This window comes from Myodes glareolus, chromosome 1 (assembly GCF_982192425.1).
Source record: "Myodes glareolus chromosome 1, mMyoGla1.1, whole genome shotgun sequence".
Classification (NCBI taxonomy): Eukaryota; Metazoa; Chordata; class Mammalia; order Rodentia; family Cricetidae; genus Myodes; species Myodes glareolus.
This window is the reverse complement of record NC_142026.1, coordinates 72,503,615-72,530,342: the sequence shown is the minus strand read 5'-3', so window position 1 is coordinate 72,530,342 and position 26,728 is coordinate 72,503,615. Positions and strand designations below refer to the sequence as shown.

The 26,728-nt window shown below is 48.3% G+C and overlaps 1 protein-coding gene across 3 annotated transcripts; it reads right to left on the bottom strand.

The window, feature by feature from the left end:
• Window positions 1-169: 169 nt before the first annotated feature.
• Ppp6r1 (protein phosphatase 6 regulatory subunit 1) lies at window positions 170-25,743 on the bottom strand. 3 transcript variants are annotated; one of them, XM_085692560.2, is made up of 24 exons: window positions 25,187-25,743; window positions 15,460-15,692; window positions 12,208-12,394; window positions 11,985-12,122; window positions 11,839-11,904; window positions 11,172-11,284; window positions 10,963-11,076; window positions 10,548-10,710; window positions 10,305-10,457; window positions 10,086-10,220; window positions 9,300-9,364; window positions 9,069-9,184; window positions 8,889-8,974; window positions 8,687-8,776; window positions 8,512-8,609; window positions 5,625-5,682; window positions 5,365-5,537; window positions 2,387-2,517; window positions 2,162-2,294; window positions 1,964-2,034; window positions 1,754-1,835; window positions 1,126-1,236; window positions 974-1,036; window positions 170-895 (listed from the first exon to the last, which is right to left on the bottom strand). In XM_085692560.2, exons 2-24 carry the CDS (start codon window positions 15,684-15,686, stop codon window positions 892-894), a joined length of 2,577 nt encoding a protein of 858 aa, XP_085548686.2. In that variant the 5' UTR covers window positions 15,687-15,692; window positions 25,187-25,743; the 3' UTR covers window positions 170-891. The 3 variants fall into 3 exon arrangements, with proteins under 3 accessions (XP_085548686.2, XP_085548684.2, XP_085548685.2); XM_085692558.2 differs by lacking the exon at window positions 25,187-25,743 and adding an exon at window positions 24,337-24,411; XM_085692559.2 differs by lacking the exons at window positions 170-895; window positions 25,187-25,743 and adding an exon at window positions 24,337-24,411 and having other exon boundaries at window positions 970-1,036.
• Between the last annotated feature and the right edge of the window lie 985 nt (window positions 25,744-26,728).

The following is a 26,728-nucleotide window of genomic DNA, read 5'->3' as shown; positions in this document are numbered from 1 at the left end:
CTCTCTCTCTCTCCCTCCCTCTCTCTCTCTCTCTCTTCCCTCCCTCTCCCCCCCCACACACTCACTCACCAGTACATTCCCAAGAGAATGTAGAATGTAGTTCTCTCTAGGCCATGTGGAGCAGATTCACCCAACCCTGAACCCAGAACTCGAGCTCTGACACCAGGAATCTTCAGCTGTCTTCCTTTATTTATATTTGCAGTATGAAACACAAGCTCTGCATACATACTTGCACACTCACACCAGCCTGGGGGAAGGAGCTGGGACAAGGCCACTTGGCAGCAGTGCTGGGACCCTCAGGGCACTGGGTACCCAGAATCCCCAGTTCTGGGTCTCTGGGGATGTTGCCAGAGAAGCCCTGCTCCCCAGGGCCAGGGGCCAGATGCCTGGTCGAAGTGCAAGGTCTAAACAAACACATGGTCATCCAAGTCTAATGCCCTGTTACACCCCAAGGTGGTCCTGAGTGAAAGGCTGGGTCTAAGCATCTGCACCAGAGCACAGGTCAGCAGCCTCAAACCCCAGCGTCAGTCCCTGGTGGGACAGGCGGAGAGGTTGTGCTTCAGCGCTACTGACCCAGTTATTGTGTTGGCTTCCTTTCTTACTCCTCCCTCTCTCTATATATATAATATATAATATACGTCTTTCTCTCTCTCCTTTCTCTCTATGTGACTCTCTATCTTTATTCTAGGAGACAAGGCTCCATAGTTTCTCTTCTCAGTGCAAATGGGGGTGGGTGAGGGCATCTCCCTGGCACCAGCCTCCTTTGGAGTCCAGAGGAGAGAATGTAGGATATGGGATAATGGGGCAGAGGTCCACCAAAGGACCCATCTTGCCCCATTGGGGGATTCCATGGGGAGGACAGAAGATTTGGCCACCACTGCCACCAGGCAGCTACCTGGAAACAGAGGGAGACACTTGTGAGGGTCCAGTGACCCCATCTTGTCCACCCACCCTAGGCTGTAGGCACACTCACTGGGAACTCGATGAAACAGGCTCTCCTGGGGTAGAGCCATTGGGTATCTCAAGGGCCTGGGCACTATTAGGGAAGAAAGGAGAACTGGAGGTTACTTCTTGCCCCATCCGTCTTGCCCCATCCACCAACACTGACCAAAGAGGCTAACTCACCTCTGGCTTTGGGGAAGCCCCAAAGGTTCTAGGCTCTTTTCTCCCTCCACAGTCTGGGGAGACAGATGGGCCTCGAAGGCTGGGACAGAGGTAGAGGGGTCTCTGGTTGCACTGTAGGAGAAACCAGTTTGATTACTGTTAGATGCTCCCAGAGCTCTGCCTGCCTGAGGCCACCCGTCTCTCCAGGAGGGGCTTTAGGTGAAGATAGGGCTGGGGAGCAGAGAGACCTCAGATCAGGGAAGCCTATGAGCATACTGATTACAGAGCATGGTGGGGATGCAGAGCTGCGGGGGGAGAGCCAGGCCTCCTCAGCCTTACAGCTGGCAGCTTTCAATGGCCATCCCCCTGCAAAATATGGTTGTGATGCCATGCACACTCCTGCTTCATGTAGTCCCTGATCTTCTGAGACGCTGTTCTCACCTCTGGAGTCACAAGGGCCCTACGTGCCATTGTCCAAAAAATTTAATTACTAAAAGGAATAGCTACAGGGGCATAGGAGTTCAAAGTAGAGTGTGGTGCTAAGGACAACTAGAGAGGGACAAAGAGTCCAACACCCACTTCAGCAGGGAGGATGGGCTTCCCCTACACCACCTCTAGCAAGCAGTTCAGATGGAATACCAATGGTCACCTGTCCAAGGAGCTGGGGGCAGAGTGCATCCCATGCAGAGTGGCCTGGACATCCGCAACACTAACCAAGGCCTGGCAGGGGGCTGTGGAAGGAGAGATGGGTCACATCTCAGCTGCTACCTTCCAGCAAGCTGAGACTGATGCTGTCTTCACACATGTGGGCCTGAAGCAGAGTTCAGAGCCCTTATGGGAAAGGTATGGTGTGACTTACCCAAAGGCTCCGCTACTTTGCTGCTATCTGTGACTTCCTGAGGTGCTGAGGGGGGTATAGGGTCCTGAGACCTAGAAGGTAAGAGAGGAGTTTGAAGGTGTGGCTGTGGTCAACACCCAAACCTAAGGGAGAATTAGGATATGGGAGCATCTCCCAGACGAAAGTCACAACCAACTGTCCTGCCCTGCCCATTCACACCTGAGCTGTGGGGCATCGTGGGCTGGAGGGCTGGTCAGGATCTGGGTAGAGGACATGTCTGCCTCCTTGGAAACTGAGGGTCCTGTTGGGGCATCCATAGGCACTGGGTCAAAGGTGGCTGTCCAACTTGGGCCTGTGGCAGAGGTGAAAGAACATGGACAGACGGTAAGCTGAAAGCAGGTAGACACTCCATGTATACCTGAGCACAAGCCACCAAACACTTACCTGAAGGCTGAGGGCCGGGGCTGGGGAAGGAAGGGCTGGTCCTTCCACAGGCTGCCTGGCCAGCCCCCTCATCCTCATCCTCTTCCTCCTCATCCTCCTCGTCCTCCTCGCTGTCTGTGCTTCCTCCACTCCTGCCTCAGATACCAACTCATCAGGAGACCATGTAGGACAGCCTACTGACCCACTTCCCCAACCACAGAGCAGATGACAACAAAAAGACGACAGGGAACAGAGGCCTCCAGAGAGGCCCAGGGAACCCAAGGATGTGAAGATGCTGGAGAAGCCAGCAAACAAGCGGAGTCTGAGTTACTTGAGAACAAGACTAAGCCACAACCACAAAAAGCGATGGGCACCAACTCTCAAGTCACCTTTGCCACCAAACACACACAGACCTCTCCACCTGCGACTCAGCCCCAGAATAAAAGATTTCCTTTGCTTTTCCCTCCAGCTAGAAATTACAGGAATCACAATTGTCGCATCCTGAGAACACCACCTAGCACCCTTGGCTGCTCTAAAAATAGTCTGACTGCTTATGACAAACAGTGGGTAACCACGAAGGAAATCCCAACCGCCTGTACACACAAAGGAGGAAGGAAGGATTAGGGTAACCCAAACTCAAAAACAATAACCATGTTATCCCATCTATGCAGAGCCTGTCTCCTTAAAATATATATATGTATGTGTGTTGTGTGTGTATACATATATGTATGTGTGTCTATATATATGTATGTGTGTGTGTATGTATGTATGTATGTATGTATGTATGTATAGCTGTGAGTATAGTCTAACATTTAGAAAAGAAACCAAAAGGGGGAACACTAGGTAATGAGGGGAAGATAGAATGTAGAAGCCAGGCAGTGGTGGTGTACACCTTTAATCCTAGTGGGAGGCAGAGGCAGGTGGATCTCTGTGAGTTCAAGGTCAGCCTGGTCTACAAGAGCTAGTTCCAGGGCAGGCACCAAAGCTACAGAGAAACCTTGTCTTGAAAAAACCAACCACACCCCCCCAAAAAAGATAGAATATAGGACAAAAGGACGTGAGTCAGAAAGACAACACAAATCTTTCTATTTTTGCCTAGTCTGCCATAGTTTGTCTTTTACTCCACAGCAGGTGAGTGAATTCACTGTTCTGGGTATTAAAGTAGCAAGAACCATAAACCAGTGATAGCAGTAAGTGTAAAACCCTAAGCGACATGCCAGTGCTTCAGAAAAGCTACGTGCTGTATGGAAGAACTTCACTGAGATGTACAGAGTTGGGACTGAGTGACTTCCTTCAATCAGCTGTGTAATGCTTTTATTTGTGAGTTCATCAGAATAAAGAGAAGAAAGGAAGAATATAAGAACACAAAAAGCATAAAAGGGTGCAGTGGTGCATGCCTGTGATCCTAAAACTCAGGAGGACCAGAAGTATACAAGTATTAAGCCAGGCTAGGCTATATGATATCTCAAAAAAAAAAAAAAAAAAAAAAAAAAAAAACCTTGAGAAAAAAAAGGAATTTCTTTAAAAACTTAACACTAGATCTGTTACACTCTGTAAGGTGGCTCTGGGTATACACATAAGGAATCTAAGTCAGCATAGAGCAAAGATACCTGCACAGTTGTTTATTAAGATACTATTTACAATGTCAAGTTAATAACATCAGTCTCAGTGTCCATCAACAGAAAACTAGACCAAAAAAAGTGATCTACACACAAAAAGAGGTTTGAGTTTTCTTTAGTCATAAACAACAAAATTACAACATTTGCAGGCTAACAGAGACCACCATGTTAAGGGAAATAAGCTAGCTTACAAAGACACAAGAGGACAGTTAGTTGGGAAGAGGAGAGGGGGATTAGGAGAGGGTTAGAAGAGTTAATAACATATTAAAATATCATTAAGAAATCTATCATTTTGTACATTGAACCTGTACAAATCTGTGTGTGTGTATGCGTGTATATGTGCACATGTGTTCATGCCCACTTCACTTGAGTGTGGAAGTATGCACACACAAGCCAGCAAGGTGGCTTAGCAAACAAAGGTACCTGTCACCAAGTCTGACCACCTGAATTCAATCTCTGGGACCCAAATTGTGGAAGTAGAGAACTAACTCCTACAAGCTGTCTTTTGACCAATCCCCCCAGCCCCACCAAGGGACTCTCATGCACCCATAAAATAAATGGTAAAAAACACAGTAAAAGTCTGGGTTGGGGCACACACTTGTAATCCTAGGGTCAGTAGGCTCCCTCAAAACAGTCTATTGACAAGAATCTCAAACACAGGACCCTTTTCCTATATTGTATGATTATAAAGAGTGAGCAAGATGTCAGGAAACCTCTGTCCATGGCAGGGAAGACAGAAGCCACGTAGGGGACAGAAGAAGTGGGTCCTGCTCCTGGCTCTAGATTTTGACTGAGTGCTTTCATCTGGCTACAAGCACAGGGTCTGTACATTTATGTCTGTATGCATGCTACACATCAATTATAAAGTTAACACAAATAGCTTTCTTCAAATCATGAGGTAAAAGCTTGGAGCTGCAGACCATACATACTTGAGATGATGTTCATCTCAGCAAAAGTTCTGACATGAATTAATTTGATCACACTGAGTATTGGACAAAAAAAAAAGGAAGACAAAAATTATCTATAGAAAGCTGATGAACAATCTAGTTTGACAGAGGTTTTATCTGCCATTCCAAAAAGAGGAGAAAGGAAAACTGTGTGTGGTACCATTTGAACTCAGGAGCACTGTTGAATGACGGAGTCTTCTTCATTCTGTGCCTAACTTGATTAATTCGAACTGAGTTTCTACCACTTGGGATTGAAACCACCCAACTAACATACAACTCACTCTGATTTTTCTCATGCACTCAGCCTCAGTCCAACACATTTATAAGCATTTGGTGTGTGTGAGTAGTCACTCAGACACATATATGTGTTTAAGTGTACATACAACCCCAAGCAGTGGGAACTGAAGAGATAGAAGGGTAGAGGGAGACTCACCGGACACCAGGGGGCTGGCCTACATGGGATGCCCTTGCTGGCTGGTTGCCCTGCCAGGCACCATATTCGCCATCTGACTCTGCTGAGCCTTGGCCTTCCTCCTCATCATCTTCCTCATCATCGAATTGCTGGATCCGGTCCTTGTAGCATATCTCAAGCAGGTTGGCATTGGGCTACAGGGCAGGGCAGGGGGATATGCTGTACTGTTTATGAACCTCCACACCCCTTCACCCACCACAACCAAGACAGGCAGCACTCACATTCTCATCATCAGCATTTAAGGAGAAGGTGATGTTGGCAGTCTTGTCAAATGGTGCACTGGGAGAAAAGAGACGCAGTGAGACATAACGCTCACCCCTCTGCTCGTCCATGTGACACACAGCAACCCTCTTTACTGTTCAAATTCACCTCCTCCCTAAAGTGTTGTAACCTCAATCCAGTGTTCACAGCACTCTAAGGTCACAGAAGGAAGAAAAATAAGCCACCTAACATACACATTCTCAGCACATTCCACTTGGTTCTCAAAATCACACTAAAGGAAAGTGTCTTCATCTCCTCCCTAAACAAAAAACTTTCTAGGGCTGGAGAGGTGGTTCAGTGGGGGGTGGGGGGGACACTTGCAGCTCTTGCAGAGGACCTGGACTCAGTTCCCAGCAACCATGTGGTAGCTCATGACCATCCATAACTCCAATTTCTGGGGAATCTACATCCTCTTCTGGACTCCACGGGCACTGTATGCATGTGATACATACACACATGCAGGTAAAACTCATACACATTAAATTAAAATAAATCTTAAGACAAAAACAACACTTTTTCCTTCAGATGCTCAGAGGACAGGGACTCAGGTGACCTGCCATGCAGGAAGCTCTGCAGAATGGTCTGAATCCTAATCTATCTGTGGAGTAGCCTCAGCAACTCACTTGGCACTTCTAAATCTCACTACATCAAGGAAAACAATATAAAATCAAGGAAACAGAATCTACCTTGAAGGGTAGATTTTTTAAGAATTTACCTACAACCTATGTAAGAGTTTATACACCCATCCATGTTTCCTGGTAACGACAACTCTGGCTGTGGCAACCTGCTGTTTATAACTACCACGTAACAAAGCAAACCACCAAAAAGCATCAACAAGACACACCCTATCCCAATACCACTCTGTAAAGGGCTCTAAGTACACCAGTACCATTTACTGCTAACAGAAATGCAGGGAGACCTATCACTTCTATTCAGGGTTTGTGGCCCTGAGTTTGTGATCATTACTCTTTCTCGTGAGAATGCAAGTGCTAGTGGGAAGGGCATTAGGCCAGTACTACACTCCTGGAAAATATATGACACTGAGAGTCAATGAGCCAAACTGCTTCAAGGAGACCACCCCAGCCAGATCCCACCAGAGTATAGGTACAGGCTACAGTAGCTAACACATGACTGTGAAAAGCCTACAGTATGGTGTTCAAATGCTAAACATGGGGACATAACCATTTTGGGAGATTAAATAACACATTGCTGCCAGGGTCCCATCATTTCCAATCATGTAGAAACTTAACTGCCTGAACTACCTAGGAGGTACTACTGGTGGGAGTAGCACCTCACAGCAGGCACATGACAAGCTATCCATGTCTACCTTAGCACTGTGCACATGCATCTCTGCTTAATTCTCTTTCAGACAGCCCCACAGAAATTAAACCTGCATGTCGGAAATACCCACATGCTCTCCAAAAGGACTGATCAGCTTATTTTCCTCATAACAGAGCCGGTGACTTTCTAACAGCTGCCTGCTTACCCACCTTTTCAAATTTTTGTTTTGCGATAGCGTCTCATGTAGCCTACCTAGACTAGCCTTGAATTCACTATGTAGCTGAGGAGGACCTTGAACTCCTAATTCTCCTTCTCTACCTCCCAGATATTGGAATTAAAAGAATGTGCTACCACGTCGGCTTCTTGCTTTTTCTACTGAGATGTCTTTCTACCCTTACATGGTAAGAACACTTTATATACAGATCCACATTGTGCACACAAGTTGGGGTTATTTCCCAAGGGGCTAACTGTCTCAAGTTCATGAAATACTCAGCAGCAATATACTCCATTCTTACAACCACACTACAAAGGAAGTATCCTTAATTCCCCTAAGCCAGGAGCTAAGGCTCTCAGCAAGTCAAGAGTGGAGCAGACCAGCCAATTGCTATACTGCATTGCCCACCTCAGCAGACTTGGTGTCTCCCCCAGCAGCACTGCAGGACACCTTCCCTCAACAGCAGCACTGCAGGACACCTTCCCTCAACACTGTTTACCAGCTACCTTCCCTACTCTAACTCTAAATAGCTTAGTTTTTCTTGTAACTTTTCTTGGTGGAAAAGCAAGATCAGAGCTTTGTCTCAAAAGCACAACTAGCTACCCCAACTCCATCCACCAAGAAACCAGCCCTACTCCCATCAGGATGGAGTCATCTTCCCCAATGGGACCAAATAAAAAGTTCTAATCGGAGGCCAGACACTAAGCTGAGAAGCAGCAAACACAGGATTCCATGGTTGTATCTAAAGGAACACTGAAGTTACAGCAGACTGCAGTCCACCATAATACTCCCAAAGATTTACAGCATAAGGCTCTCACTCTGTCTGGCTAGGTTCCAGGACTTTGTCTCTTTGACAGTATATAGCTGATAAGTTTGCTCAGAGGGTGGCATCCAATGAGATAACATCTACAAGTGACACAGGTGACCACTCCATGCTCCCTAAGGCCAGCTCCTCCACCCAACTGCAAAAAGTCTCAAGAGTTTGGCCATCTGACAACCATGTTCTTTTTTTTTGCAGAAACATCAAGACTTCATCAAAACTGTCATCTCTCACTCAGGCATCATTCCTACACTTTACACTGTGCTCATCTTCACCATGACCTTCATTGTAAAGGGGAAATGACTACAAAGCTGGGTCTTCATCTAGAAGAGGTGAACACTAGCTGGAGTATGCCCAGAAACAGGTTGCTGGCTGGGTCATGGTGCACAAACAGATGAACAGTCAAGAAAAGATGCAAGATATAAACCATCACGAGGTTAGGCAGCCCTGCAACCTCACACAGGGACACACACAGGCAGGCAAAGCATATGCTGTCACAAGGCAGAGCACCAACTTCATGAGAAACACTTACTTCACACTTTCCTCCTGCTCCCCAAATTCCTCATCATTAAAGCCAAAGTGGTCAATGAAGGCTGAGGTCATGCGCTGCATCTGAAAGTCCATGAAGGCCTACAAGAGGCACGGAGGTCAGGATGGAAGGAAGCTGCCCCTCCCAGCTCCTCCCTTCTCCACAGGCCCAGGTCCACCTGCTGCAATACAGCCTCCTCAGGGAAGTTGAACTCCTTGAGGCGGTCATCCTCATCATCACTGGAGGAGTGCAGGTGGTGAGTGTTCACCTGGGGACAGGATGAAGGAGAATACTCAGGGCCTGCTCAAGGCCCCAAACAAGGGCAAGGCAGACAGCTGTAGGAAGCAGGGGCATGAGCAAAATACCAGATCAGGCCTCACCAGATCCACTGTGTTCTTCTTGTTGGTCTCGGCCAGGGGTCCTGACACAAATGCTTCCCACCGCTGCTGCTGATCTTCTGGCAGCTCTGAGTATATGGATAAAGGAGTATGAGGTAGGAGAACCTCAGCTTCCAACACCCATCTCTCCAAGCTGCACCTCCAGCCAACCCCATGCCTCACCCTTTAGTAGCTGCCCCAGTTGTTCAGCATTGGGTCCCTGTTCTGCATTCTGCACCACAGCATTGGCCACCCGGGTCAGGTGGCCCATATAGCCTTTTCTTGGGCCCCCTCCAGACCTGGTTGAGAGTGGAGATCACAGTTGGGTGACAGGCTGGATACCAGGGTTACCCAGGTCCCCAACCCATCTTCTCATTGCCCTATCTGTCCCATAGGAAGGCAGTGAGTACTGACTGTACACGGTCGTTCTCCTCCCAGGATGTCAGAATACGCTCCACCAGGCGGCAGTGCTGCAGGAGCTGCAGGAGAACAGAGAGAGTTGGCCTGGGGATAGCTACACTTTCAGAATCCAGCAGCTGGGGATGGGGCCTTTACTCAACAAACATACTACACCAGGACCCAGGCTTGTGAACAGAGGAAGAAAAGGTGGGAGCCAGTGTCTCTGGCTTGCTTTAAATCTAGATTTCTCCCCAACCCCTGGTTTTGATACAGGGTCTCATGCAGCCCAGGATAGCCTCAAACTCTTAATGTAGTCAAAAATAACCATAACCTTTTGATCCTCCCAAGTGCATTATCACACCTGCTGTTATGTTGTGCTAGGGACCATCCACAACTGCATGCATGCTAGGCATACACTAACCAAGTAAGCTACATCCTAAGCCCTATTTTTTTTTCCTGAGACAGGGTCTCACTATGTAGCCTAAGCTAGACACAAAAATTGAAATCCTCATCTCCACGGCTGGAATTAAGGTGTGGGTCACCATACCTAGTATGAGTTTTTGAGTTCTCACATGGAATGTACATAGATACCCACAACGCTCTGCCCCTCACTTGCTCCTAGTATTCTCATTCTCCACTGCCAAGTCAGCATTCACTGGCCCTCAGTATATACCCAATTTCCCCCAATTGTGTACTCCACACCCACTCTAGATACTGATGCTTCCAAGTGGGAGGCCTCTGGGAGGGTATGTCCTCAGGTACCAGGTTCCCAGAGGGAGGGGAACAGGAGCACCAACTTACATGTTTCAAGATAGGATTTGGGATAGGTGTCTCAGAGCTGCTGTCTGGAGGGGGCCCGGAACTCAGCATGGCACTCACACACACCTCCACTTGAGCGTGCAGAAAGTTGTTGAATACGTAGTGGAAGAAAAGGTCCTGAGGAAGTGGGGACATAGGCTAATATCAAAAATGCTCTGTCCACATCTCCACCTCCCTGGCCTCTGATCCCATCCCAAATACCAGTAAGGTGTTGGGCACATCCAGCACCAGGAGTTCCTGTGTCAAGGCAGCAGCGTTGGTACTCAGAGCACTGGCCAGGAGCTTGACCACATGCAACCTTGTGTTACCCAGTGGTGGGGCCAAGCTGCCCCATGTCATCTGCAGAGGCTCCAGCTACAAGAACAAGGGATGCTTAGTGCACACGGGGTAATACTTCTCTTCTACCCCCACTTTCCTCTAGAATCACAATAACCCATCTCCCACCTTGGGAGGCTCAAGCAGGAGCTGATGGAAGCGGGCAAGCCGGGGACGCAGGGCATGCAAGGCACCCATACTGGATATTGCATTATCCAGGGCTCCCTGGGCCAGGAGCTCCAACTGCCCATCCACATTGCTAAAGAAATTGTTCATGGTCACAGAGTCAGACCTGCGGAGAGAGCAAGAGGAAGGCAAAATGAGCCATACAAGCCACAAGAATGGGCTAGAGGGACCCCACAGCCTTATACCCTGGACATCTGGAGCTCTTTTGACAAGTCAGACACACAGGGCTGAGGTCAGGCCCAATTGGAGAAGGACCATATATGTGACTAGCCATATCTTTGCACAATGGCCATCCAGACCCATGGAACTGCAGATGCAGGCAGGGACAGTGTGTCATCTCAGGCTGGCACCCCTATACCTTGGCCTCCTAGGCTCCAAGAGGGTCAGCAGCACCTGGATCCCACTGACAATGACAGACTGGCACTGTTCTCCCTCAAACATGTTACTCAGGAGCTGCTCAATGGTCTCCTGCCTGAGGGAAGGGGAATCAAGAGTAAAGGGCCAAGGGCCAGGACTCCCCCAGGACAAGTCCCTCCCTAGGCCTCAGCACTGGTCATGCAAACCCACTTCTCTAAGGTGGCCAACAGCTGGTCTGGCTCCGGGATGTCCTGGCCTTGGATCATCTGCTCCCGGCTGAGGCGGATGATGTCACACAGGGACTGGGATGCATTGGAATGTTGCTGGGGGAGTAGAAACAAGTAAGAATGCACCAGCCCCTTTCAGACAGAAAAGAGCACTCACACAGACACTGGGGGGATACATACTATACTGAGGAAGCCAGTACCCAAAACCTCCCAAAAGGAGACATTCATGCACATGCAGCACTGCTCAACCACATACTCATTAACTGCTAAATGGAAAACAAAGCTTGGTACAGCCACAATGTGGGGTATTTACTATATAACCATGAAAAGGAATGAGGTACTGACCCATGCTATAATAATAATTAACATCCCCACCCCCTGCAAAGACAGAATCTCATGTAGCCCAGGCTACTCCAAAACTTTCTAGAAATCGAAGAAAGATCTTGAACTTCTGCCTTCAGTTGCAGAGAACTGAGATTATAGTTGTGAGATACTATGCCTGGCTTACGTGGTTCTAGGGCTTCATGAATCCTAAGCAAGCACTCTACCAACTAAGCCATATCCTCAGCCTCAATACCCATCTCTTAAGACACAAAGGGGATATGGAACATGGTCTGAAGAAGAGTTTGGAAGTGTCAGCCAGCACTTACATTGTCATCCTTTGATGGGTGAATCTGCTCAATTAGCCGCTGGACAATCTTCTCTTCGTTGAGCCACTGAAAGAAGAGGGTAAGTTCCTAAACCATATGCCAGCCTATCCCACTCCACCACTCCACCTCCTGAGCAGGCTCCTCACATTGAAGACATCCTGCCGCAACTGGGGCCGCTCAACACAAGTAAGCAGGCGCAACAGGAGGTCCATGATGGCCGAGGTTCCGATGTGCCGCAGCAGCAGGTCCACAAAGTCATCTTTCTTGCGCAGGAAGGAGACAAGCTGGGGGCACAAGCTGTGTCATAGCATAGGGTCCTGACATCCACCCTCCCAACTCCTCACCCACATGTTGAGAGTCAGCAGGCACCTGGTCTGTCTTGCGATTGATGAGAATGCCCATGACCTTGCTGAAAAAGCTAGCAAGTAGTGGGTTGAGGCTGTCACCACTCTGCAGGAAGCCATAAAGCCGGTTCAGGAGGGATTCATCTGCACCCAGGGCATCGTTGATCTGGGGCACATCAGAGGTCAGGATCTCACAGGCTACACTAGGGTACCTGGGAAGTGAATGCAGGATAGGTGTGGGTGTTGAAAGAAGGTGGAGGTCCCACCTTCACCCCCACACCCAACACTGGGCTCAGGGGGTTCCGTGTGAGTCACCATGTAGTTGCTGGGAATTGAACTGAAGACTTCTGGAAGAGCAAACAGTGCTTTTAACCCCTGAGCCATCTCTCCAGTCTTCTTTATTTTTAGAGACAGGGTTTCTCTATGTAACCCTAGCTGTCATGAACCTCATTACGTTGACCAGGCTGGAATCTACTATGGGATCTGATGCCCTCTTCTGGCATAAAGTTGGACATGCAGATACAGCGCTCATATACATAAAATAAATAAATCTATTTTTTAAATGTAAAATAAAATTGAAACTAAAAACACAACAAAAATCTAGTGGGAACCCATTGTGGTAGTACATGCCTTAAATCCAGTACTCAAAAGGCAGGGGGCAGGTGGATCTCTGAGTTCAAGGCCAGCCTGTTCTATAGGAGTTCCAGGACAGCCAGGGCTACATAGAGAGATACTGTCTTAAAACAAACAAACAAAGAAAAAAAACCTACTGGGGCTCCCACCACCACAAAATGACATTTGATTTGAACTTAGTCCTAAAACTCCTGATTTAGCATTTCCTGATCCCCTCCCACCACTAATTCCCATCTCTTCTAATGTAAAGGCCAGTCCCACATGCTATTCCAGCTCAGGCCACCCTAGCCCTGCTGTCATCTTTCTAAACCTCCAACCTTCGCTCCTCTTCTTAGACATATTTAGATACTTGACATTCCAAGGGCATCACTGCTACGGGCGCCACCAAAGGCCCCGAGAGACTACAACTGCTCCTAGTCTAGCCCAAATTTGTGGGGACCTGTGCCAAGAGCCCCCATCATCTAGAAAACAGACTCAGCAAGACCAAACAGGCATGGCTCTCCAGGTGACACTGCCTTGCTGAGTCTGCAAGAGGAAAATTAAGGAGTGGCACTCATTGTCATCTGTCTGGCTCAAAGTCCCCATGACGGGAAGACAGAACAAGTCAGAGGACAGCACACTGAACAGGATGGACACAGGAGGTAGAGATATAAGATCAGGGAAGGATCACGCACAAGCAGCAACTGAGCAAGAGCAGTAAGATGGCACACAACTGCTGCGCCGCAACAGTGTCCTGTCTGCCTGGTCCTGCCTCACTACCTGGTGCTGCATCCTGCTTCCTCCCTCTACACAGAGCTCTTCATGCCATGCACTGTGCCAGGTACCAAGAATGGTCAAAAAGATGCAGACACTGTACTCTCAAAGCTCAAAATCCAAAAGAGAAATCAATAATAAAAAAATCTCAAATGAAAAGAAGGCAGTCTGGAGCCAGGGGCTGGCTGTACACCACATGGGAGCCCCACAACAGTATCTGCATTCAGAATGCAATGAGCCAAAGTCAGTCCTGGTAGGATCCTCTTACTCTGGATCAAAGAAAAGATACTTAGAGGGGCTTAAATCAACCTCCAGGAAACTATGTTGAGAAAAGCCAGTAATACAACAGGTAAAGGGAGGACAGACTAGTAGCATGAGTTAAGAAGGAGGGAGCATGTCATGAAGGGGCCAGAAGGAATCTGTATGGTGATGGACGTGCTCAAGATGTTGCTGTGGTTCAGACACAAAAGCCTACACATATTCAGAAGAGTACAAGGAAGGTCAAAAACTTCCTTTCATCAGGATAGGCAGGGACCAGGCATGCTATGTCCATGTCACTATCTCAGTGTGAAACCCTATAAAGTCAGGCAAAATATCACCAGTTGGGAAAACAGCAACATATACTTGGGATCACTCAACTAGTTCTTACAGCTATGTTCAAGTCTACATCATATCCTGAGAAAAATTCTTAATTGATTAAAAACACCAGGAAGAATGAGAGAAGGTCAGCAGTTAAGCATGCTTAAAGACTTTCAGAAGGGGTGATGATGGCACAAGCCTTTAATCCCAGCACTCAGGAGACAGCAGCAGGAGGATCTCTGTGAGTTCAAGGCCAGCCTGGTTTACAGAGTGAGTTCCAGGACAGCCAGGGTTACGCAAAAAAACCCTGTCTCAAAACAAAACAAAACCTTGCAGAGGACCAAGTTTAGTTCCCAGCACCAACATCAGATGGCTCACAACCTTCTATAACTCCAGCTCCAGGGATCCAACATCCACTAGCTCCTTAGAAATCTACATGCATGTGGTTAACACAAAAACCACAGGTACACATAAATACATACAAATTTTAAAATCAAACAAACACCAACAAAGAATCACTGGGAAGGGACCGGGGAGATAATTCAGTCAGTAAAAGTGACTGCTATGCAAACATGAGGAGTTGAGTTTAGATCCCTAGCCCTACGTAAAATGCTGGCTGTGATGGCTTGTGTCTGTACTCCCAGAACTAGGAAGACAGAGATTGGCAGACCTCTGGAGCTTGTTGAGACAAGATAATAGAATTGGTTAGCTTCTGATTCAGTAGCTTCTGTCTCAAAAAATAAGGCAGAGGAATGGTGAGCTGGCTCAGCAGGTAAAATTTAAGCCTGAAAACCTAAGTTCAATTGCCAGAACTCACATGATCAAGGAGAGATGGGAAAAGATTGATTATTGCAATTTGTCCTCTGAAAACACACACACACACACACACACACTCTCACGCACATAGAAAGAAGTCAAGCATGATGAAAGCATGCTATAATCTCAGCACTTGGAAGGGAACAGGAAGATCAGGAATTCAAAGTGGTCCTCAACATGACAAGTTCAAGGTCAGTCTGGGCTACCTGAGACCCTATATCAGAAACAACAAAATAAGGACAACAACAAGAAAAAAAGGCAAATGGAAGTGAGGAGACCTGGCTCCTTGTTGGGGTTTAAAGGGTGAATGAGACTTATCCCAAAGCCTTGTATTTAGCATATGTAGAGAACCTTATCATACAAAACTTTTAAAAGAATTGGACCATGAAGAGTATTCACTAGGCAAGCTGTGATTCTGTAAAGGGCCTGACCCTCCCTGCCTTACTTCCTCATGCCCAAGCTCAGTTACTGAGAACAGGGAGAGTGAAGGACTCACTTGTAGCGTAGCCGCTCCTCACCACTGGCTGGAGGCTCCTGGGTGACCCAAGCCACCATGGCCTGCAGGTGGGATGGCTGTAGCAGGAAGTCCAGGAGCTTCCGGTTGACAACCTTGCACTCCTGCAGCACGTCCTCCTCATCCAGAAGTTCAGGCAGGCTCAGGTCCTCCTTTTCCAGCAGCGTGTCCAGATGAGAGCTCGTGTGGAGGTCAAACTTCCAAAACATGGCGCCCTACAAGCATGGGCATAATCAATTTGTCATACACACATAGCAACCCCTGTTGGATAAGGAAGTCTCAGTGACCAAGCACAAACACCCTTTCTAGGCCCCAGACAAAGATTCCACACAAGTCTGCCTTGCACAGGAACTCCACAGGTACATCACATACGCTCAGCACTGTGACCAGCACCCAATCCTGCCAGGGAACCCAGAGCCCACCATCTCAGCCTTCAAACTGCCTCCCCTGCAGTATAAGATGCCACTTTATCATTCTCAGCTTAAGGCCTGGTGAAGTCCTAAGTGTGGCGTATCCAGAGCCTGCATGGAAAAGTTAAACAGCCTGCAGTGACCTTGACCCATCCCCATGAGCCTGTATCCACTGTCTTATATCTGGGCAAGGATATCATTTGAACTTCTGGCTTCAGATTCACTTTATTTGCTGAACAAATTCAAAGGCTCCCATGACCTCTAGCGCACAGCTGCTGCCTGTCCCAGCAAATCACCCAAGGCTGCCTGTTGAGGTGTGGGGTGGTGGCAGCCGGAAAAGAGGAAGTATGCTCATCTCGAGGTTGTGGCTGTTGCCTGGACACCACACACACATAAACACAGCCCAACTATACTCTCATCACCCCACGCCCAGGCCTGGGACAGGGAAGAGGAAAACTTGGGGTCGGGGCTCCTAGACAGTCACTAAACTAAAGCAGGGCCCAAAGAAACCTGTGAGGATAAACTGTTCAGCAAGAGAATAAAGAGCTATCAAGTCCTGACTCCAGTAACTAGCTTTAACTAGAATACCCTGGTACTAATCAGCTCGCAGCGCTGTCCTGAATCCCTGCCCTGCACTAATGCCTTGCTCCTCTCAAGACAACTACAAAGCTCCAGAGACCAACATCAGACCCAGCCTATGCTACCACCTACGTATTCAACAACATGCATTGGGTACACAGATCCAAGCCACAGCCACAGAAGCTGCCATCATATCACACAAAATGAAGTAAGTTAGGATGCTTCCCGTTGACCTCAGGGGCCATCTGGCCCAAGGACAGCATCTGTGGAACTCTTGCTACAACTAGGGCCTAACCACAACTTCTGCTCTTCACTTGTCTCCTGATGGTCTGCCAACTACCGGAGGCAGAGGCCACTGCTGCCCCAGGCCACACTGGATAAAGCTAAGAAAGCAGTTCTAGCCAGGAGTGCCTACAACTTAGCAAACAGACACCAGACCCCAATTGGTCTCTTGCACATACCTCATGACTTTCTGAGACCTTCTGATTACATCCTAGAGTCTGGTCCAGGTGAAAAGACCTCCTCCACTACAGCCAGCCAGGAAGAGCTCTCTGAAGAGATAGTCAAAGCCCATATTGGACTCCAGATACCCTGAAGAACTATCAGGAAACCTATCCCACTTTTATAGCCTTCTTCATGCTGCATTCTTCACTTACCCTGGACACACTCCACTTTGTTTTGTTTCTAAAACAAGCTAAGCTTTGGTTTACCTTGGTGGCTGTGTCCCAGAATGACGGTGTCTCCTCATTCTTCAGGGTCTCTTACTAAGCATTTTCCTTGCACAGGGGCCTTCCCACCCGCCTTCCCAACCAGTTAGCTGGAACCAGTCAGCCCCCTGGCCTAGTCTTGATCCACTTGATCCGACCTGTACAGAGCTCACTTACTGCTATCCAGAAAGAAGATTAACACATAGTAACAATGCACTTAAACTACGTGTTCTGAAAATAAAAACTGCAGGGGCTGAAGACGACTCAGTGGTTTAGAGCACTTGCTCAACCAGAGGACTCGGGTTCCATTCCCAACACCCACATGGCAGCTCACAACTGACTGTAAACTCTAGTTCCTGGGGACCCAATACCCTCTTCTGGCCTCCAAAGGCACTAGGCAGACATGTGAAGCATAGACATACACAAAGACCAAACACCCAAACACATAAAACTTAAAAATCTAAAAAATAAAAAAAAAATTGTAAGACTATTCTTCCAAAATCTTACTATGTTACTAAGCACCTAACATACCATATCCCTATGGTATACCATAGGGATACCACCTAACACAGAACCTTACCCTTTAGTTGTAAATGCTCACAAATATTAGCTGAAAGATGCACACACTGCCAAATGACATCACAAGGTTCCAGCTCCTGAGGCAGGGGTCTACTGGTCTGGGATTGATAAAGTAAAATCACTCCCAACCCTTGGCCCCATTCCAATTCCACCAACGCCAAAGGGAGGAAGTCCAGGGAGGAGGAGGCACAAGATCACTCAACATGTGCTGGGAAGGGACAGATTAGTCCCAAGGCCAATGCAGGTGCTGGAGGTGTTATTCTAGATGTGGGGTGAGGGTGAAGAAACTTCTGCTTCACAAGAAACACATGTTGTGCAGACCTCAGGGGACCCTTTCCTACTTCCTCACTCAATGGCAGCCTCTCACGGGTCAATGGAGCACCTGACACAGAAGACATTCACTGCAAAGGGGAACAGCAGCCCAGAAGAACAGACAGAGAGCAGGGGTGAGGCAGACAGGTTTCCTGATCTGCATATACGTAGGTCTAGAATAGTCTCAAGGCGCAACCGCCACATTAATCATGACTCTGCTGATTTCCGGCTGGAGACCATGTGGTGTAAAGTGACAAGAAGTTCGCCTTGGTGAACATGGAGCCTCTCTACACGGGAGGCTGTTTCACACAGCAGTGAGAAGACACTACGAAGTGTTCGGAACAGACAACCATCCACAGTGACAGAAAAGAGATTAGGTGTTTTAAGGAACTAGAGGAACTGGAGTAACTGCTTGAGGAGACAGTTTCCTTGTGAGGTGATTTTTTTTTTCTTAATGTTTTAAAACTGAGCCAGGAACAATGATGCCTAACTGCAATCTGAGCGCTTGAGAAGCTGAGGCAGGAGGATTTAGATGTTTAAAATCAATTTTGACCACTGGGCAGTGGTGACACACACCTTTAATCCCAGTACTCAGGGGGGGCAAAGGCAGGTGGATCTCAGTGAATTCAAGGTCAACCTGGTCTACAGAGCTAGTTCCAGGACAGCCACAGCTACACAAAGAAACCCTGTCTTGAAAAATCAAAAATAAAAACAAACAAAATAAAATCAATTTTTACCACAAAACGAGTTCAACACTAGCCTCGGTTACCTGTCTCAAAAAAAAAAAAAAAAAAAACTTTGAGAAAAAAAGCATGAAATAAAATTGATTGGGTGATGGCTATACAAAGTTACAGATGTACTCAGAACCACTGACTTGCAGTCTTTAAACGGATAAACTGGACAGCAAATAATAAGCCACCAAAACCTGCTCAGGGCCACTAGACTGGAGAGCTCAAGCAGATTCTGATAGGGGAGTTCAGCCAATCACATTCTGTCCGTGGGGCATGTTGCCCTAAGGCAAAAATTTACCTATAAACCTGGCGGGTGCGCTTCCCCTCACTCTCTCGCTTGGCTCCAGCTTCCAGACAGACAGTTGGGATTCTGGTGTAAGTTTTTCTTCTGTTTTATTAAAGCTGTATCTTTTGTAAGCTAGTCTGGCAGATCATTAATTACCGATAGACCTCACCCCTTCAAGATTCCCCTTTCCTCATCCCTGAGATAAGAAAGTCACCTTGTTAAGTCTGCACAGTGAGAAGATAGCAGAGGCAGGGCATGTGATTTAAGGAGCATTAATAGTGCAGAGTCACACTGAGATGGCCATTATGGCCTACATCCAGTAGGTAGTCCTCGCCACTCTGGGCATGGGACAGAGGCATTCCTCAGGGGCAGGAGGCTCATACTCACTGCCCACGTAGGCCTGCAGTACAACTCTCACTGAGAACTGCCTATCTTACAGCTAAGAGTCAACTCCTGGGCCAGGCCTAGTTGGAGAAGAGTCACCAAGTAAACCAGTCTGCAGGCTCACAAGCAGAGAAAGCATATGCAGTGTGAGAGTTGACAGGGGAGAACAGAGGGCCAGGTAGACTCTTAGAAGTGTGGAAGAGTTTCACTGAGTGTAGTGATGAAGGCTTTTTTCAGTGTGGCCAGCAGAATGCCATGCAGAGGGTGGTGGGCAGATTCACTACTATGTGCTAGTCACATACTTCCCATTGTAATAAAGTGGGGCTTAGTGCTGGTGAGATGGCTAGTTAAACAGGAAAAGGCACTTCACTGCCAAACCAGACAATAGGAGTTCAATCCCTGGATCCCACGTGTGGAAGGAGAGAACTAACTCTTACAAGTGTCCTCTGACCTCTATACACACTGCGGTTTAAAAAATTTTTTTTAAAAAATGTACACTACACATACAAAATAAACAAATGTGATAAAGTGAAGCTGTTTGGAGAACACAAAAAACCTCTCCCACAGTGGAAGACAGATCAGGGGCAAAGGCCAAGCCATCATCTGCGGCCAATCCCTGGACTTAGCCTTTTAGTATTTTGTCTTCACACAAAACAGAAGGGAAAGAATCACTGTCAGTTCCATCTGACAACAGAATCCTATTTAGAAAAGGGGTCAGAAGAAAGAGAACCACACAGCCACCAAGAGAGAGAATCAGAATACATATGACATGCCCTGGTCTTTTGACAAAAACTCACACCACACACTTCTAGACACCTGGTTAGAGGGCACAGTTCACAGTCCCTCAAAATCCCCATCCCCACTCCAACCTTACCACCTGTCCCAATGACTAGGTTGGGATTCTCTCCCCAAATTGGCTTCCCAGAGAACTGGGCAGGGTGCCCCTGGAACAAGGCTAGAGGTAATGGTTAGTATAGGGTTCATGCAGTGTCCAACAGCCTTGCGAGTCTGGAAAACCCAGACTATCAGGGAGAGGTGCTGACTGAAGGCAGATCCTGAAGGCAAATTCCTCCCCCAGACTGTCCAGAGACCATGATTAGACACTTTCAAGCAAGAGAGGCAGGAGACAGTCACTACACCAAGGGTGACAGAAAAGCAGGAACTCTTAGCATTTGCCCAAGTGACTTAAGTATTTTCTTCAGATCACTCAGATATTTAACACCACATACCCCGCCACCCCCACCCTGTGTAACTTTCAGCAACTTCAAGAAAACGGAAGTGACAAGCACTGGTTTTAGAGACGGTTTGAAAACCAAGACTGGCTGCTAACGGAAGGAAGGGAAATTATAAATGAGAAAGGAAGCCATTAGGAACGAAAGTCGCTTTGCCTCTCCTGCCAGCTCTAACATCAGCAGCTCTGGCTTCTTGTTTTGTTGTGTTATTCTAAGGTCTCTGACACTAGCTGCACCTTCTCCTTCCCTGGCCCAGAACTTAGGGTGGTCCCCACCCTGTCCCCACCATTGCTGCAGCCACCAATGTAACTCTAAACACTGCCTACCAGGAAACCCATGGGCAGGTTATTTATCTGCCAATCCTGCCATACTTGCCCAAACCACCCCCTGACCCCTCCACCTTGGGAGGTGAGAGCAGAGAGTCCTTCAGGAGGGCCTTCAGGAGAGCCACCTGAGCTGCTCAAAGGTGCCAGCATTACAACAGACCCTCAGGACAGTTGGCAGTTCTCGGAGGAAAGGAAGCTGTGCTACCAGCAGCAGGCCTGCTAGCTCCTTAAAAGGCTGGGTGGATCATGCCTCTATTTTTTAATGCCACAGCCAGCTCCTGGCCAAATCTGGAAAAGGGGTTTGGGACACTTAATACCAGGGATGAGGAGACAATGACAGCAACCTAACCACCTCTGGGTAGGATCTGCAATGTGGCCTTCAGAGCGTATCATCACCCTAGCAAAGCAAGCACAGGGGGACAACCATTTAGAGAAGAAACCACTGCTAGAAAGGTCTGGCCACATGAACAATGAGCCGGGGCTTCCCATGGCTTAGGAAAGCCTGGGGGTAGAAGTGTGAGTGAGAGAACAAACCATGGGCCTACCCCTCAGAACCTACAACCCTCCTCACAGAGGAAAGAGAAACTTTGACCCAACCCCATAGAAGGGAGGAGTAATTAGAAAACAGTCTAAGGATACTTGGCCAAGGACTAGGAAAAGACTTGAAGGTTTATACTCAGTATTCATCTCCTGGAGTGGCCACAGGGTTAAATGGAAAAAGGAACAGCCTACTGAATAGATGTGAAATAGCCCCTAGAAAAACAGAGGGGAACCAGGATTGATGGACCAGACTTGGGAAGTTGAAGCTAGCCTGTGCTATATATAAAGAAAGATCCTATATCAAAATTAAACTAAACTAAACTTCAAAAGACTGTCAAAAGTTCAAATCTTCAAGTGTGTGTCCAGACTGGCTTCAAACTCCCAAGCTCAAGTGATCCTCCTGCCTCAGATTCCTAAGAAGCTAAGATTATAGGAATATATCACTATACTTGACCAGGGCTGGAATTTTATCTCTCCAAAATGAAAACCAAGGACCAAATTCCACTGAGCCTCAGTTTCTCATCTGAGAAATATCTTACAGATGAGATTACTGTAAAGCATTCCTTCTTGGAGAATTCATAAAACTGGTGTGCAAAGAAAAAACCCTGGCCTGGCACTGGTGTGTTCCCACCAAACTAGTATTAGGCACTGACTCCTAGCACCCACGCCTCTTACCTCTCTCCTGCAGCAAGTCTAAAGGCAGAAGCACTCAACAGTTGTGCCAAATTGGCTGCTCTCAGGATGGGGGCTGTGCCCTCCACCTGCCCTACAAGCTCTGAGTCTGACTACCTCCTCTCGAGACTGATGTACACCAACTGAGACTGATGCCTCTACACTGACACCACTTCCTCCAAGAAGCCACCCCCAGCAAACCTCCTTCCAAAGCATCCCTTTGGTCACTCTATGAAAGCACATAAGTCTCGGCTGTAAGGAAAAGACAGGTCTGCCCAGGTACCTGTCACTCTCTAGAGATGCCACGTAGGATCTAACATACTGCCAGATAAAAAAATCCAAAGTGTTTCTTGGCGGGTTGGGGATGTAGTTAATTTGCCAAGGTGTTTGTCTAGCATGCACGAGGCCTTGAGTTAGAATCCCAATAGTGGACCACCACTGCCATCCTAATAGTTGGGAAGTAGAGGCAGGAGGATCAGAAATAAGTCATCCCTGGCTACACAGTGAGTTTGAGGCCAGGTGGATCTACTGAGACTCTGGTTCAAAATAAAAAGTAAAAGTACTTGTTGATTAATGGAAACTGAAGCCAGAGAGAAAAGAAAGTGATCTCTTGGCCAGAGTAGAAGAGGGGAATGAGGCTGCTCTCCTTCAATGGAAGGAAAATGCCACATGACCCAACAAAAGTAAACAATCAAAGAGGATGAATATAAAGGAAAATACACAACAGCTCACATCACACAGAAGCACAAAGTATACAAGATAGTCAAGCAATAAAGCAGAGTAGCAGTGTTTCCCTTCTATCTCCCCTAATCAGCACCAATAGCATTTGGGACCGAAAAATTATTTGTGGTGAAGTTGTCCTGCGTACTGAAAGACAAGCAATAGCATCCCTGGGTGGGATATACATACACTAGATGTAGGAAGCAGACTTCCCCCTATCTCCTGTAGTTTCGACAACCAAAGGGTCCCCAAACATTGCCAAATGTCACCTAGAGGGCACATCGTACTGACTGAGAACTACTAAGACTTCGAGGATCAGATCATAAATCTGAGGTCCTGATGTGGTGCACTTGTGCCTTACCTTCTGTGACAGGCATCGACAAACATTTAACTCAATCCCCAGAGCCACCCTACAGAGAGCCCTCCTATTAGCCCACTTACACGAGAAATAGGTACAGAACACTTGCCTAACTTTTCCAAGGACTCACCACTTGGAAAGGCAAGAGCCAGGACTCAAACTGAGAACTCACAAAAGATCCTGCTCTAAACAATTTCTCATTATCCCAATCCCAAAGCTAAAGGTCTCGAGTCACTGAACTTGGGAAAATGATTCAAATTAGGCAAAAGTTAACAGAAAATAAACAACAAAAAAATCCACAGTAGCAATTTTAAACAACACAAGACAACTCCAAGTGTATGTGGCAGAATATGGCAAGTGCTCCCATGTAAACAGTCCCCATTAGGTATACAAAATGCACACAGAAAACAATTCATAGTGTGTTGTTCAAGCAATGCAGTCCCTGCAGCGTTGGCCTTGGTGCTGACAGAACCTCTCCTTTAGGATGGAAGCAACCCTGTTGCAGTTTTACAGCCCTCAACCCCACACCGCATCTGGCAAACCATGTGGCTTCCTTTCCAGAAACTTCTTGTCTTCCAGCTAGATGTTAATGGCAATATGTTCTCAGTAAAGTCGCCTTTGTATATTAAGAGTGTGATCAAGAAAGACCCTAACCACCGTAGCCTGGTAACAAATATGTAACCCTAGCTATTCAGAAGACTGAGACAGAAAGATTGTTCAATCAATATCCCACTGGCTCTGCAGAGTTCAAGGCAAGTCTAAAAAATGTAGTTAGATACTGTCTCAAAACTTAAAAGTCATAGGGGAGGCTTAGGCTGTATTGTAAGAGTTGTTTGCCCAGTAGCTGGAAACCTTGGGTTTGAGCCTCAGCACCACCACTGAAGGGAGGAAAAAGAAGGGATCACTAACCAGGTCACTTAAGGTCCTGTACAAACGTACCAGCCAAGACATTCTGCCCTTTGCCCTCTCAACACTTCAACCCACTTCATCCCACGGGACTCCTGCCTCCTGCAGTGTTCCCACCTTCACATATTTGCACGTGCTGCTTCTTCCACCTGGAAAGCCCTTCTTCCCACTCTCCATCTGTTAACTCCTACTCAGCCTTCCTCGAGAGAAAAGCGACCCATCCGGCCAGTCTCACCAGTCTCTCCCACTCTGTGGCCTGCTGCCACAGCACCCCGGGTTACCACCATCACAACACACTGCAATTGTGACCGTCCAACTCTGTCTTTGGTTCCCTGAGTAGACAAAGTGCCAGGGCCCTCCGCTGAGCACTCCCCTCGGGAACCCAGCACCAGGCAGGCCCTCATCTCACACTAGTATCCAGTAGTGCACCAAAGAACAGTAGCTTCCAAGTGCCTCCTCACCATAGGAAGCTAGGGATAGCCAGGGACACGACAGTCCCAGTCAAGGGGAAAGAAAAACCTGCTTAATCTTGCCTTCCTGAGCGGAGGGTGAGAACCAGAAAGGCCAAGAGTCCATGAAGGCCGATGAGAGCGAAACGGGGAGACAGAAGGGCAGGCAGGAGGAAGGAAGACTACGACGGGGGAGTGGGCCCGAGAAGTCCCAAGGGAGCTGAGTCAGAATGACAGGTGGAGGTGATGGAGACCCCAGTGGGAAGAGATGGGGGTGGTGGGCTGCAGGGAGAAGAGGCTAAGGAAGGAAGAAGAGCCTACGGGACTTAGAGAGGACCCTCACTCACGAGGAAGATGGGGTGGGAATGATGACAGCGAGGGCCGGCGACAGGAAATAGACTTGACGACACTGACAAGTGGCTGAGAGACTTGGGGAGTAAAAGGGAGAATACTAAGAGACTCGGGGGCGCTCAAGGGGACTGGGGCAGGAACTCGGAGAAGGTGGTTGTGCTGCTCACCTGCGCGGGGGGGCGGCGGCTCCTCGCACTCGGGGCTCATCGGGGCGCCCCCGCCGCCCCGCCGCCGGCGGCTCCGGCCCTGCCGAGGGGCCGGCTATGAGGGGCGGGGGCGGCGCCGGGGGGCTCGCGCAGGCGCCCGGGCCGGAGCTCGCGGAGCCGCGCAAGCGCCCTCCGGTCGCAGGGAATCCCCTGCCTCACCGCCGAGCGTCGACGAGTTCGGGGCTTCGCGACAAAGTAGGCGCGCTCGTTCCACAGCAGAGCTTCGAGGCAGACGCGAGGCCTGCGCAGGCACCTCCGAAGCAGGGGCGACTAGGGAAGTCGCCGCGGGTTACACACACAGAAACACACACACAGACACGCCGGAACCGAGGGACAGGAAATACAAACAAACAAAAACCAAGCCTCCGCAGCCCGAACGGGCGCAGAGCTACACTGAGAGCCGACGACCGTCTCCTCACTCAGTGTCCCCTGAAGCGGCTGGCTCTCCCCGGCCCAGCCGTCCAGCTGAAGGCCTCCAACGCACAGCCAGCTCCGCCACTGTCCCACAATGCCCCGAGCGCGGGAGGACCCAAGAAGACAGGCTCCGCCCTCTCGTGGTCGCCCTCCGTACGCAGGTGCGCGAGAGGCCGCTAGGTCCGCCGGCGAGGCGCGTGCGCACTGGACCCTGGTGCCCAGACCACGCCCACTCCGGAACTCCACCGCCGCCTGGGCCCGCCGTTGCCATCGTTCTTCCTGGATAAACTCGGTGGGCCCACTACGCAGGCGCTGTTGCACCCAGAACCCGGTTTTCTGTGACTACATTCCAAAGCCCAAGACTACATTCTGTTTCAGGATCTTTCGCCTTGACAGCTACCTTCGAAAATCCATTTGTTATTAGGTCTCCTCCAGCCATACTTCCGCTTTGACTCAAGTGCCAACTCCTGAAGATTCCATTCCGACTTTTCGTCCCCACCCGAAGCTGGTTGCTTTTGTTCAGGCGGGTTCGTCGCGGCTGCCTTCGCCGGGCTTTTTAGGCTGACCTCAGTCCCCGCTTAGGCATAAGCCCAAGCGGCGTCTACTGTTGCCAGTTGCCACACAAAGCTTTCTCTTGTAACAACCGGGAGGAACCCCTCACGCTGCATTTCAGTCATTTAAGGGCCTTTTCTAGCGCTGGGCCTCAGTTTACCCCAACTTTCATGCCTCCTTTCGTGCCTATTTTAGAGGTCAGCTGTAAAGACTAGTGCAAAGAAACTTTGCTATTCCTTCTTGAAAGCCACAGGTTGGCACTTTATATTTCGCGGAAGTTATATTGAGTCATATTTGTGTGTATTGTCTTGTCTTTCGGGGGACCTAGTTGTTTTTCCCACCCCTTAATTCTTAAATGGCTTTAATGGACCTGCTTTCACGGATTAAAACCTGTCAGTAATTTTTTTTTCTGTCTTGTCTCTTCTGGGCTGTGTGCTATTTCTAATTTATTTGTTGCTTGTGGTGTTCGTTTGATCCTTGTACTTCTGTGTAACAAACCGTCACCTGCACATAAGAAAATTGTTAACATTAGTTGTG

Bases quoted from the DNA above. Each gene is read 5' to 3' on its own strand.
- Ppp6r1 (XM_085692558.2), bottom strand. From the start codon at position 24,396: ATGGAGAGTGGGAAGAAGGGCTTTCCAGGTGGAAGAAGCAGCACGTGC. The intron at 5,683-8,511 runs GTAAGTGTTTCT...CTTTTCTCCCAG, and splicing joins GAGCAGGAGGAAAGTGTGAA to TGCACCATTTGACAAGACTG. The intron at 1,836-1,963 runs GTAAGTCACACC...CTCCTTCCACAG, and splicing joins CAAAGTAGCGGAGCCTTTGG to CCCCCTGCCAGGCCTTGGTT.